The 12,473-nt window shown below is 39.5% G+C and overlaps 2 protein-coding genes across 5 annotated transcripts in view; one reads left to right on the plus strand and one right to left on the minus strand.

Moving 5' to 3' along the window:
* The window catches only part of LOC131016276 (ubiquinone biosynthesis protein COQ4 homolog, mitochondrial-like), a 96,251-nt gene that overhangs the window by 14,376 nt on the left and 69,402 nt on the right, over window positions 1–12,473 (plus strand). Inside the window, exons 1-2 of one of the 2 annotated variants that reach the window (XM_057944924.1) lie at window positions 6,007–6,128; window positions 6,317–6,556. In XM_057944924.1, coding sequence (XP_057800907.1) covers window positions 6,374–6,556 — 183 coding nt within the window. In that variant the 5' untranslated portion in view covers window positions 6,007–6,128; window positions 6,317–6,373. Of the gene's footprint in view, window positions 1–6,006; window positions 6,129–6,316; window positions 6,557–12,473 lie in introns of those variants that run through there. The other variant, XM_057944923.1, reaches the window with a different exon arrangement.
* Window positions 26–4,004, minus strand: LOC131016281 (protein SPIRAL1-like 1). 3 transcript variants are annotated; one of them, XM_057944932.1, is made up of 5 exons: window positions 3,540–4,004; window positions 3,126–3,214; window positions 2,870–2,926; window positions 1,013–1,312; window positions 26–477 (listed from the first exon to the last, which is right to left on the minus strand). In XM_057944932.1, the coding sequence occupies exons 4-5, from the start codon at window positions 1,271–1,273 to the stop codon at window positions 391–393; spliced, it is 348 nt and encodes a 115-aa protein (XP_057800915.1). In that variant the 5' UTR covers window positions 1,274–1,312; window positions 2,870–2,926; window positions 3,126–3,214; window positions 3,540–4,004; the 3' UTR covers window positions 26–390. The 3 variants fall into 3 exon arrangements, with proteins under 3 accessions (XP_057800915.1, XP_057800914.1, XP_057800916.1); XM_057944931.1 differs by lacking the exons at window positions 2,870–2,926; window positions 3,126–3,214; window positions 3,540–4,004 and adding an exon at window positions 1,827–2,501; XM_057944933.1 differs by lacking the exons at window positions 2,870–2,926; window positions 3,126–3,214; window positions 3,540–4,004 and adding an exon at window positions 1,402–1,493.

Genomic DNA, 12,473 nt, shown 5'->3' on the forward strand with positions numbered 1-12,473 from the left:
AGAGTAATAATACCCTGTTCCAGTATGAAAAATCCCATAAAATCACAATAATACAATCTAGAATATGGTTGAGTTATTTTACAAAGGAAGCCTTTTTGAGAGATGCTTATTATTATGCATCCAAACACAACTAAGATGTAGAGATTCACACTTCAAATTTACCAACGAATTCATATCTGTCTGTAGAAAAACTATTGACAACTCTTGCAGCAGAGACGCAATACCATAATTTGCTGCTACATTTACAAACAAATAACCCAAAACCTTAAACAGAAACACCCCACGAGGCTTGCAGCAAAGACGCAAAATACCATATTGCTGCCACATTTTTACAAATAAATGTCTCGAAACACACTTTGGCGATCCCGGCTGCAGGACCCTGGCTGTTGCTTAGTTGCTGCTGCTGCCGCCACCAAAAAGGTAACCCAAAGAAGAACCTCCTCCGGGAGCAGCATGAACCTTAGTTGATGGTCGATCCTGAGACAAAGCAATGGTTCTAAACACACAAAATGCGAAGCATTGGACTGGACCTAGAGGAGTTGATGGACAAAATGATACCAGAAACATGACAAGTATGCACTCACTAATCACTACATTAAATCACTAACTCTCAGGCTCTGTCCTAAATCCTAATCAATTCGTTGTGGAGCTTTTCTGTTTCCTCTATCCAGTTACCTTTTGGTACATGATGAATTAGTTAAGGAAATATACATCCCTTATATATCAAATATCACAAACAACAATTTGAATTTATCCTTCATGTGAGAACTAAAATTTGGATGGTTGTCACCACATGCCTACTTAGCATTATTGTTGTGCCGGATGCCAAGAATTGAACCACACATAGTAATCAGATTGTAAGAGAAACACATCATCATCCAATCAAGATAACAAAGGAATGGAATTGGATAGAATGAAAAGAAACCAAGAACTTCATAATGCCAAAATACCACAATCAAGTAACTTCATCAAAACCCACCAAACACATAATCTTGTTTCACCGGAGACATACCGTGATAAAATTGCAAGTACTCTGACCATCTGCTCTGACGTAGTTGTTGGTGGTGCTACTATGAATCCCTGCAGGAATCTGCTTGCTAACGTCTACTGGCTTAGGAGCGGAATTAGGCTTTGGCGAAGGTTCTTTACTAGCAACACTACTCTCACTCGGTGCAGCTTGTGCTTTCCCCACTGCTGGTTTTGGAGCCTCACTGCTACCAAACAAGTAACCCAATGAACTCTGCCCTCCACCGCTGCTAACTCCACGACCCATATCTCCTATTCGTCTATGATCAAAAGTTACAAGCTTAATCTGGGCAATGCAGATGGGAAGTGACAATCAGAACCTGATCAAATACTAAATTCTGTATGTCTATGTAGAAATTCCAAGAGAATACAAACCAATAGATAGCCCTGATTTCAACTATGTAGAGAATCTTATTTCCTCCAACTTTAATTATCCAAACAAATATCAACTTTCAGTTTCTGAAACAATATTTTGCTTTAATCTAAGGCTGCAGGAAACCAATAATCAAAAATTAAGGATCCCACTATATAAACATCAGTATTAACCCAATAGGAAATGGCTGGCATGAGCAGCAACTTTGAACATCAATAATTATGTAGAACTGAATTTATTCTTCATGAATTTAACTAATTGCATCAACCATAATTGCAATTACAACTCCATAAATATGATACATAATACTCCACCAGAAAAGATCATAGCCCACAAATCAAATCAACAGCTATATACAATTGAGCAAACAATTCGAAAACAGTATCACGCATCAGTAAAGTGAAATGAGTTGGATGCAAGAACATACTTTTCTAATTATCTTTCACCTTTTCTTGATCAGATCTACGATCAATTCTTTGCGCAGGTAGCCCCATCCCACTCAGTAACTTTTTAGTGTCGTAAAAATTAGTAGGAGCCAAATTATTATCAGGAAGGATCTCTTTTATCAACTCAAGCCACTGATCAAAACATCTTTCGGACATATTCCCCTCTGCTTTTAAACTCATTACACGAGCAACAAGAGACAATTGTGAATGTGTTTTGCAACCGGGCCACAACTCTTTATCCGCTGCTTTCAACATATTATATAACAATTGGGCCTCCGAATTTGGGGGTTCTTCGATGTTTTGAATGTTATATTGGGATGCAGCAATATCCATGACCATATTCTGATAATTATCTTCATTAGCCTCTTCTTCTTCAAAATTATGATATTCAGTCGTGGGCATTTCAATTTCACCATGAAACCTCCAAATATGGTAATCCCGCACAAATCCGTTCTTTGCAATGTGATAGTGAACATTGTTTTTATATGGAAACGTATATTATCGCATTTCCTACACGGACACCTAATTTTTTCACCATCCATTAAATCTCGTCTACTGTTAGCGTAATCAATAAAACCTTGAAGACCTCTTTGAAAATCGGGATTCAAAGCTCCATCAGGTAGAAAACGCCGATACATCCACTCACGATTTTCACTCATTTCTACAATTTGGTTCATTTAAGTATGTTAGAAATTTAAAATCTATTGATTTTTAAAGTTTTACTAATCTCTAAGTCTATAGAACATTAAAAGATACTCTGATAATATAACACATGTTCAACACAAATTCTATAAATCAAACACACAAACACGTACGCGGCTCCAAGCCATCACCACAGCAACAAAATGGGATGGAACACAGCCATCCCCCAACCTAATCTCCATTTACTACCTAGATACATGCTCATCTAATATATACAAAAATAAAACACCTAGATACATGCTCATCTATGTTTAATAATTCAAACTATGGCTACCATTTGAGCCATAGTAGCAAAACAATAGATAATATAGTGAAAACTTACTTTTTTTTTCCTTGCTCTTTTTTCTTGTTCTCCTTCACTCGTCGTCGTCTGTTTCCCCTACATCACCAATTTTTATTTTAATAATCACCTTCCTTACAATCAAATATTTGACTAACCAACAACACAAAATACAAAATATTGAAACAAAATTCAAAATTAGTAACAGAGTTGCAGATGAAAGGAATTAAAAGAAAGGAACAAAAGGCTCTGTTGGAAATGAATCATCCCTATTAAAAGAAATTTCCAAAAAACTAACCTTTATTGATCACACTTCTTTGCTCTCTTTTCTCTTGTTGTCCTCGACTAGTTTCTTTATTCCACAAGAATCAAGGATGGAGTGGTGTACTACAAATGAGAATTAATCCAAATCAACAAAAGAATTATCTTAAAGCAAAAAAAATATAAGCAACATTTTTTATCCAAATGATAAGAGTGTCTAATCATTTCTTTGAATGTTCGTGAATATCATTTCTTATTCATGTTAACAAAGTAGAGATATGCGAAAACCATTTCTTAGGGCAGACAAGGATTAAATTCAGTTCATAAGCTGAAAATCATAGGCTGAAAATCAAACGATGAGTCCAACACAAAAAGGATTAAATTCAGTTCTTATACACATAATTAGCGGCTGATTTCCAGAACATTTAGAAGAAAAAAAATCTCAACTCACCAGATTTTGGTTGGGGCGTTTCTGAGCTCAGAATGAAGGAGACGATGCAGTTAGATTGGCCGACGGAGGCAAGGGCAGCAGGTTCAACGCAGGCGGCCGGAATGGACGGCGGAGGCAGGCGGCGGAGACTTCGCCTTCTCTGGAAGTCCAGCAGATCGGAGTGGACGGCGGCAGCGGCGACTTCACAGCAAGGGCGGAGTTTGCGGCGGTCTGCAGGAGACTGATTTCCGGCGGAGAAGGGTGGTGGGCGGCGCGATTGTTAGGGATTTAGGGATTTAGGTACGGCGGCAGCGGCGAATTCACAGCAAGGGCGGAGATTGCGGCGGTCTGCAGGAGACTGATTTCCGGCGGAGATGGTGGCGGAGGAGGGTTGTGGGCGGCGCGACTGTTGCTTTTGAGAAGGGTTAGGGATTTAGGGATTTCAAAGTGAGGAAGAAGCGTGACTGATGCTTTTGGTAGAAGGCCGTTTTTTTATGTTTTAAAATTATTAAAAAAAACCTGCAAAAATTGAAAAATAGTAATTTAACATCGGATTAATTTCCGTCGGTACTAACGACGGAACAAGATTCCATCGGTATTTTTAAAGCCAAAAATTCAGAATATTAAAAAAAATACATTAGCAACGGAAAAATGTCTGTCGTTAAAATTCCATCGGTCGTCCGTCGGTAAATCCATCGTTAATTACGCGGGAATTTAGCCGGGAAATTTTCCGTCGGTATTCCGTTGGTAAATCCATCGTCTAATCGAGAATTGAAGATCCATCGTCATTCCGTCGATAATTAATGACGGACAGATGTCCGTTGTTAATTCCGTCGGTGTCCGACCAGTTTTCTTGTAGTGAACACTACTCTCACTCGGTGCAGCTTGTGCTTTCCCCACTGTTGGTTTTGGAGCCTCACCGCTACCAAACAAGTAACCCAATGAACTCTGCCCTCCACCGCTGCTAACTCCACGACCCATATCTCCTATTCGTCTATGATCAAAAGTTACAAGCTTAATCTGGGCAATGCAGATGGGAAGTGACAATCAGAACCTGATCAAATACAAAATTCTGTGTGTCTATGTAGAAATTCCAAGAGAATACAAACCAATAGATAGCCCTGATTTCAACTATGTAGAGAATCTTGTTTCCTCCAACTTTAATTATCCAAACAAATATCAACTTTCAATTTCTGCAATAATATTTTGCTTTAATCTAAGGCTGCACGAAACCAATAATCAAAAATTAAGGATCCCACTATATAAACATCAGTATTAACCCAATAGGAAATGACTGGCATGAGCAGCAACTTTGAACATCAATAATTATGCAGAACTGAATTTATTCTTCATGAATTTAACTAATTGCATCAACCATAACTGCAATTACAACTCCATAAATATGATACATAACACTCCACCAGAAAAGATCATAGCCCACAAATCAAATCAACAGCTATATACAATTGAGCAAACAATTCGAAATCATATCACGCATCAGTAAAGTGAATTGAGTTGGATTCAAGAACATACTTTTCTAATTACCTTTCACCTTTTCTTGATCAGATCTACCGTATGGAGCCATGAAAAGTATTATGGAGCACGAGGTTACTGCTTCCAGTCATTTATTGAATCTTCCAGGGGGGCTGGCAATGTAGAATTTGGAATTTAGCGGAAGGACAACCAATGAGTGATGGTGCGAGAGTGGAGGGTGTAATTTCGGAGTGGATATAGCAGTTTGTCTCTAGGTGACCCAAAATACAAATACATATAAAGTGGGCCTCGCTTTTAAAAGGAGCATGAGTGAGGGCTATGATTTATTCTGAGATCCCTTAACTAGATCAAAATAACCAAATCCACTACCGAAAATAATGGTAACATCTCTAATTACCATTATTCTGGAATTGTAGAAAACATAAATTCAAGATAAATTAATGCATTTTTGTTCCTCTCCTTGTTTGTCTTTCCCTGCTCTTAACCTCCATGATTCTGACCTGAAAAATATTCATGATGAATTTGGTGTGAAAAAAACGTGAGGGGATTTAGATTTTGGAGATTGGTGGTTTGGATTAGGAACACATTTTCTTAATTCAAGAGATGTGCTACATGTTCATACAATATTCATACTCAAATCCGTTCAATGTCATTAAAAACTTCTCTCTCACAAATCGTTCTTAAACTTGCAAGTTTTGACAATACAAGTTTTGATATTAAAACTAAAATTTACAACTTTAGATTATTATAATTTATTTGTTTTGAATCTATTTTTTGTGATTCTTAAATCCAATCTTTAATTTAAGATGGATAATGAATATTTAAATTGACAATTTTTGAAAAAGAATCAAAATATCTAATTTGCCGGCAAAATATTAACGTTAGAAATGTGATTTCACATAATATATAGATTTACAAGTCAATAATAATAATAATAATAATAATAATAATAATAATAATAAATAGTAATTATTATTATTATTTGATTTGATACTAAACACCCATCATCATTCTTCTTGAACCCTAATTCCCCTTCTCCCTCGTCTGCATATTGAATTCCAGATTTTGCATCTTCAATTCCAGAGTTTGGGGACACAACAGCAGATTGAAGAAGAGGTATTTATGGAAGATGATCTCACCTTACATTTCTTTTTTTATGGTGAAGATGTTGAATGAATTTTGTTGATGTGATTACTGAAATCCATGTTTATGCGTAAAAATGCTGAAATCACGTATGAAATTGTTGCCGAAATCATGTTTATTTAACTATGTCTGCATCTCCCGATTCCTACATTCTCGCATAGCCTCAGCGTCGCACATATTGGTGCGCTTCAGCGTGGCTTTGGCTTGAGGCGCGGGAGATGATAGGGGGTGGTCGAGTGAAACTCAAGGGATGGCAACAAGCTGCTGTTGCAGTTGGATCAGCTGTTGGAGCGTTGTTGGATCCGCGAAGAGCTGATTTGATAGCTGCTCTTGGGGAGACCACTGGAAAGCCCGCATTTCAAAGGGTTCTTGAGAGAATGAAGACAAGTCCAGAAGGGAGGGTGAGCTTTTCATTCATCACAAAAATAAAATTGCTGCTATTATTTACTTTTTTACACATTATTTCTTAGAGACAAATTTAGTTTCTCGACTGGTTTCATTTGATGTTCGCAGTGTACATTTCGTTTATAGATATTAAGAGGCAAATTGTTCTTAACACATCCATATTAGCTGGAGAAGAACCCAACATACTAATCTTTTCAGGCTTGTTGCAAGCATTCTTACTCATTTGTTATTGTAGAGCCTTCAAGGATTATGTGTAATAACCCGCTCTTTTAATTATATTAAAACCAGTAATGCAATAATTAATTATTGCATCTTTAAGTAATTATCTATGATTTGATTTCAACTCATGATTTCGAATTGAATTATATATATTTTTAGAAGCAGAGTTATTATTTTATTTACGTAGCTTCGCGTGAGAAACCGCGATAAGGATTATTGGGCAGTCAATAATTTTTACTTCAAAGTTATAACTGACTTAGCGAAGTCATGTTATTAATTGAGGTGGAGCTGTTCTATTTAATTATTTTTGGTACTTGGGTCGTGGATTATTTCCGACGTGCGAGGCGAACTAAATCTACGAATTTAATTTAGATATTCAATATCGAATCAAGATCTATTAGAGCAAATGTGTTCGTCAACAGGCCGCGATATCAGTAGAAATCCAGATTATTTTATTACAAAGATAAGATCTTATTTTCCTTCACTCACATACCACTTTACAACTTCTATTTACAAATCCTTCTAATCCTATTTCCTATCTCTTTAAATTACTAACTACAAAAAGAAGAAAGAAAGAAAAAAAAAGGGGGGAAAGGACGTGTGGGTGTACTGGATCAGCAGCTCCCACCCCTATCTCTGCACCTTGTGCTAGCACACTCAAGTGATCCAACCCCTACTCCAGCCACCCTATCCTGCTCATTTCACTAGCATACTCAAGTATGCAGCAACGGATTCTTTTATTTGTATCAAACCAGCCAGCAAACAATACCCACTCTCACTTTATTTCGCCAACAATTATCAAAGAGCAGCTGCGAGTTTCTGCCAAAGCATCGAGGTAAGGCTTGGCCTCAATGCTTCATTTCCTTTAATTAGTTCACCTGCATTAACACAAGAATCATCGTTCATTCAGTTATTCTCTAATTAAAACCATCCGATTACAATAATCAATACAGCAAATAAGCCAAGCAACTTCAAGGTGAGTTTTATTTTTAACTCTACCATTTCTGCCAAAGTCTCCTTCATTTGTTAAAACAACGACACCTTCATTTCATTTCAGTATTTCACAAAGTATTCAACTCCAACAGCCACTAATCAGCTCGAAAACATTCAAGGTATTCTACTATCTCGAATATTCAATTCAATCCTCATTTATAGCAGGGCACGATCATGTTTCACCACTGCATGAAATGGCCTAGATATGTATAACAATAGAAAGACTTATGCTTTCCATCCTACTGCACTCTAGAACAACAAGCTTGAGAATCTCCATCCTTAACAGCTAGAAACTAGAGAAGAAAAGGAAAGTAGAACTTAGCTTTAGAAGAGGAAGGGCTGACTGCCCGTTCGGTTGAGACTTAGACGACGATAACCGTGACAGGGACAAACTCACATGACCTCATCGAGACCCGAGAACGATAGCTACGGAGATTACCGAACCAGAAGAGACGGCTCGAGGTGGAGGGGAAGAAGCCGACCGGTACCAGGGCCGGAGCAGCAGCCGCTCGGTAGTGGCGATTGTTCCATTTTCTGGAAGCCAGGGCTCGACAACGTTAGGAACTATGAGGATGGGAGATGAACGGTGCCGCTCCCAGGCGGTGATCGCTCGCCGGATTTCCGACAAGGAGGTGGCAGCTGCGACTTACCAGAAGAGGTTAGGGCTCGATTTTGAACTCTGCGTGTAGATTGAGGAAGAGAGAAGACGGCGCCGGGGTTAGATGCGTCGGCAGACGACGCAGGCCGGAGCAGGCGGTGGCAGAACGAAATCTCGGTGAGAGGAGAAGAGACCGAGCGGCCGGCTTTGAGAAAGAGAGAGAGCGTTGGCTCCTTGGATGAGAGAGAGAAGAGCGTGTTATGCTATGAGAGAGAGAGAGAGCCGAGTTTAATTTGGGGATGGGCTCCTCTTTTATTTAATTTGGGCTTTCCCCTTTTAATTGTAATTGGGCCATTCTCATTAATTCTTTTGGGCTCTTAATTACTCAAGTGTATGTGTTGGGAATCTTGTGGAATATCCTAATCCTTGTTTTGATGATACCAAAATTCATAGGTCGTAATTGTAATAGACTAGAACTGTTTTGAACTCAAGTGTTAGAGTTCGTTTCTAGTTTAGTTTGCGGTTTCGAAGACTGAAGACTGAAGAACGAAGGACTGAAGACTGAAGACTGCAGATACCAACTGAAGTATCAGTTGAAGAATCAGTTAGGAACTGATTACTTAATGCGTGCCACGTGGACTCAGCGGACTGATACTAACGTCAAGTATCCGTTGAACATTCCTCCTCGGACTGATCTTCCAACGTTCAGAGGAAGCCACGTACTCACAAAGTACATCCGCATTAAATGCAGAGATCTCAGAATCCCTATCTCTACAGAGGTCATTCCTATCTGGTGGATACTTTATCAGAGACGTCACATCTCTTGTCCATCAAGAGAGCCGTTTCCACCAAGACAAGGAACCTCGAAGATTGAAGCCTCAGCCCAAATTCGAATTGCTCTCCAACGGAAGAAATCTTGAGGACGTTCTACGCCAACGGATCTATTTAAGAGTTCTCCTACAAATAGCGCTCGAGGATCACTTCAACCTTCACCGATTCAACTACATACGCTGAAGCTCTGCCAAAATCGCTACTCAGCCAAAAGCTTAATCTCCCCAAAGCTTGAATCGAAGAAGAGAATTACAAAGCCAAAAATCAGTCACTGCTGATTATACACATTCTCTTAGACCTTAGGCAAACACCTGTTTACCCAAAGCCAAGGTCAAACTTGCTCCAAAGAACTTGTTCTTTGAAGTATAGTTGGCAACCGTTCAAACCTCATTTCCAAAGAGAGAATTGAGTGTTTGAGTGATTCGGAGTTCAGAAAGGCATTCTGACTCTGAGAATTCTTAACACGGGTTGCGTTAAGTGAGAGAAGTCTTAGCACGGGGTGTGTTAAGCAGAGAAATCCGACGCGAGTGAAGTGTGGGTCCTGAAGAAGGGTTTTCTTCAGTGTCACAATTGTGTACACCCGGCAAGCACACGGTTTGGTTTGCAGTGCACCTGTTAAGCACTTGCGGAGTGGATTGTTGGTCTAATCAACCAACCGTGGATGTAGAAAAGGGTTTTTTCGAACCACGTAAAAGTCTCTATGTTGTTTACAGCTTTCAGTTTTACATTCCTACTTGCGTTGTTTCATTTGATAAACTGAATACTGATAAACTGCAAAGAGAAACCTAAAGACCAACATCGTGCTCAACCAAGGCTATTTCGAAACTAAGTTTAATTTTCCGCTGCGTATGATATCAGTCTGACTGATCTATCTTTTGATAGTCAGGAAGAGTGTCATCATCTCTGTTTTAGCAAACTCGACTGAAGCCCATAAGTGCATCAGTTAAGTTCCAGCAACTTAACTGATAACTCCTTACTGAAGAGGTTTCAGTATCAGTCGTCAACCCTGTTTGGTTAAAACTGTTTTTAGTCAACAGGCGTCACCGTTTGCGTGTAAAGTTTCATTTTGTTCTCTGACTGAGATCCCTCTGATTGAGGAATTTAAAAATAGCCCATAGGTGTATTTCCCCCCCATATACCTATTCGAGACCCTCCGGGCCTAACAATTGGTATCAGAGCAGGTTGTTCGCAAGAACACTCTGTTTCTGAATAGGTTCTAATTGAACTAGATCATTTTTCTCAAGGGTCTCGGAAAAGTTTTTCTCTTTCTTTGTGCTTGCTATCTGCTCTATCTGTTGTTATCTGTTCTCTTTTTTTTTTATGGAGACTAACCACAGCAGATTATCTTCTCTACCTATGTTCAGTATTGAAAAATACGACATATGGAAGTTTCGGCTTGAAAGCTTCCTCACCGCCCAACATTGCCGAATGTTGGAAGTCATCACCAACGGACCAATTACCATCACCGAAACTGTCAAAAGGGTTCATGTTGATCCTCGACAGGATCCTTACGATGAGGTCCAGCCCAAGCAAAAGACAGACTTCTCCACCGAAGAAATGAAGCAAGATGAGCTTGACAACCTCGCCAAAAGCATCATCTCCAGCACCATTCCCGACAAGCATGTCATGAAGATCATCAAATGCGGAACTGCAAAGGAGATGTGGGACATTCTTGAAAGAATGTGCGTAGGTTCCGAGGAAATCAAGGAGAATAAGCTATCCATAGCTTGCCAGAAGTTCGACTCCTTCATCATGCTCAAGAATGAATCTGTCGAAGAAATGGAACTTAGATTCAATCAAATCTTGAATGAAGTTCAATCCATTTCTAAAGACAAATACACTGAACGAGAAATCAACTTGAAGATTCTTCGAGCACTGCCACGAGGAGAATGGCAGATCTACTCAGTCGCTCATCAACATAAGCCTGGATTTAGTCAGCTCCCGACAAACAAGCTTTTCTCCGATCTCATGGCAAATGAGTTCGATCTTCAGAGAAATCTTGGAATCAAGAAGGCTGGAGGATCAGATGAAGATGGTCCATCAACCTCAAGAGGAGCAGCACTGAAAGCTTCAACAAGAGAAGGCAAGAAGTAAATCAAGGAACCGGTGGAACTCAACCCTGAGGACTTCTTTAGTCAATATGCTTTGTTGACTGAAAGATTCAACAAAATGGAGTCCAAATTCCGGAAGTACAGAAGGTTCCACAAGCAGCACTACAAAGGAAAGGAAAGAGAAAGCAACTCCAGACATTCCACTGATCGAAGCGGAGAAAGGAAGTCGGCCGCTTACGACATCAAAGACATGGAATGCTTTGGACGTAGAAAGAAAGGGCACTTTCGAAATGAATGCCCTGATCTGACTCAAGCTGAGCGCAGAGAGCTGAAAGCCAAGAAAGATCGCAGCTTTTTGAAGAAGAAAGCGATGGTTGCTGACGATGTTGATTCTTCCAAAGACATATCAGAATCATCCGACTTCGACAGCACCAGCTCAGACGATGAGAGTCAAGCCCTGATGGCCAAGGGATCTGAAAGTGTGGCTGACAACAGCTACGACAATGGAATGAATGGCTCAGAGGTAATCTCTCATTTAAAAACTCCTTATACTGATAACTTCCTGATGCTTTCAAGAGACCACTCAGAATCTGGAGAAAGCTCATCCGATAAAACTGACGAGTTTAATCAGCTCATGACTGATCACTGTCAGTTGAGGAAAATGTTCGAAGATCTCCTCAAGCAGAATCAGAAAATGGAAAAGGAGATCAATGATGAACGAGCTAAGAATCAGACAATCGTCTACTTTTCGGATGAAACTTGTCTTGATCAGCTAATCATGGAGAACAGTCGACTGGAAGAAAAGCTCAGAATCTCCAACTCGGAATGTGATAGAGCTTCTCATGAGATCAAGAGGCTCAATCACAAGCTGGAAGAAACAATCAAGAACTGCATGATGAACTCTCCCATGATGAGCAACTTTCCATCAAAAAGCCTGGTTAGAAGCATTAGAGGAAAGGTTGCAGCTGACAAAGGAAATAATATCATGATCAATTCAAAGGACGATACTTCTGAAGTCACAACATCAGAAGAATCAAGGGATCATGATATGGATGAAGTTCGCAAATGCAAACTGATGGCAAGAACAAATGTTCCACCTCCAAGGAGCTTCAGACGAGCAAAGGAGGCCCCCAACCAGATCATCCTACTGAGAAGACTGGAAAGCAGATTTCAGTCAAAGATCAGGGAAGGAACATCAAGAATCAAGAAGAATCTTCCTCA

The sequence above is a fragment of the Salvia miltiorrhiza genome, chromosome 3 (assembly GCF_028751815.1).
Source record: "Salvia miltiorrhiza cultivar Shanhuang (shh) chromosome 3, IMPLAD_Smil_shh, whole genome shotgun sequence".
Classification (NCBI taxonomy): domain Eukaryota; kingdom Viridiplantae; phylum Streptophyta; class Magnoliopsida; order Lamiales; family Lamiaceae; genus Salvia; species Salvia miltiorrhiza.

Excerpts from the sequence above, each read along its gene's own strand:
- LOC131016281 (XM_057944932.1), bottom strand. The coding sequence starts at position 1,273 with ATGGGTCGTGGAGTTAGCAGCGGTGGAGGGCAGAGTTCATTGGGTTAC. Across the intron at positions 478-1,012 it reads GTACTTGCAATTTTATCACG|GATCGACCATCAACTAAGGT; the intron begins GTATGTCTCCGG and ends GCTTTGTCTCAG.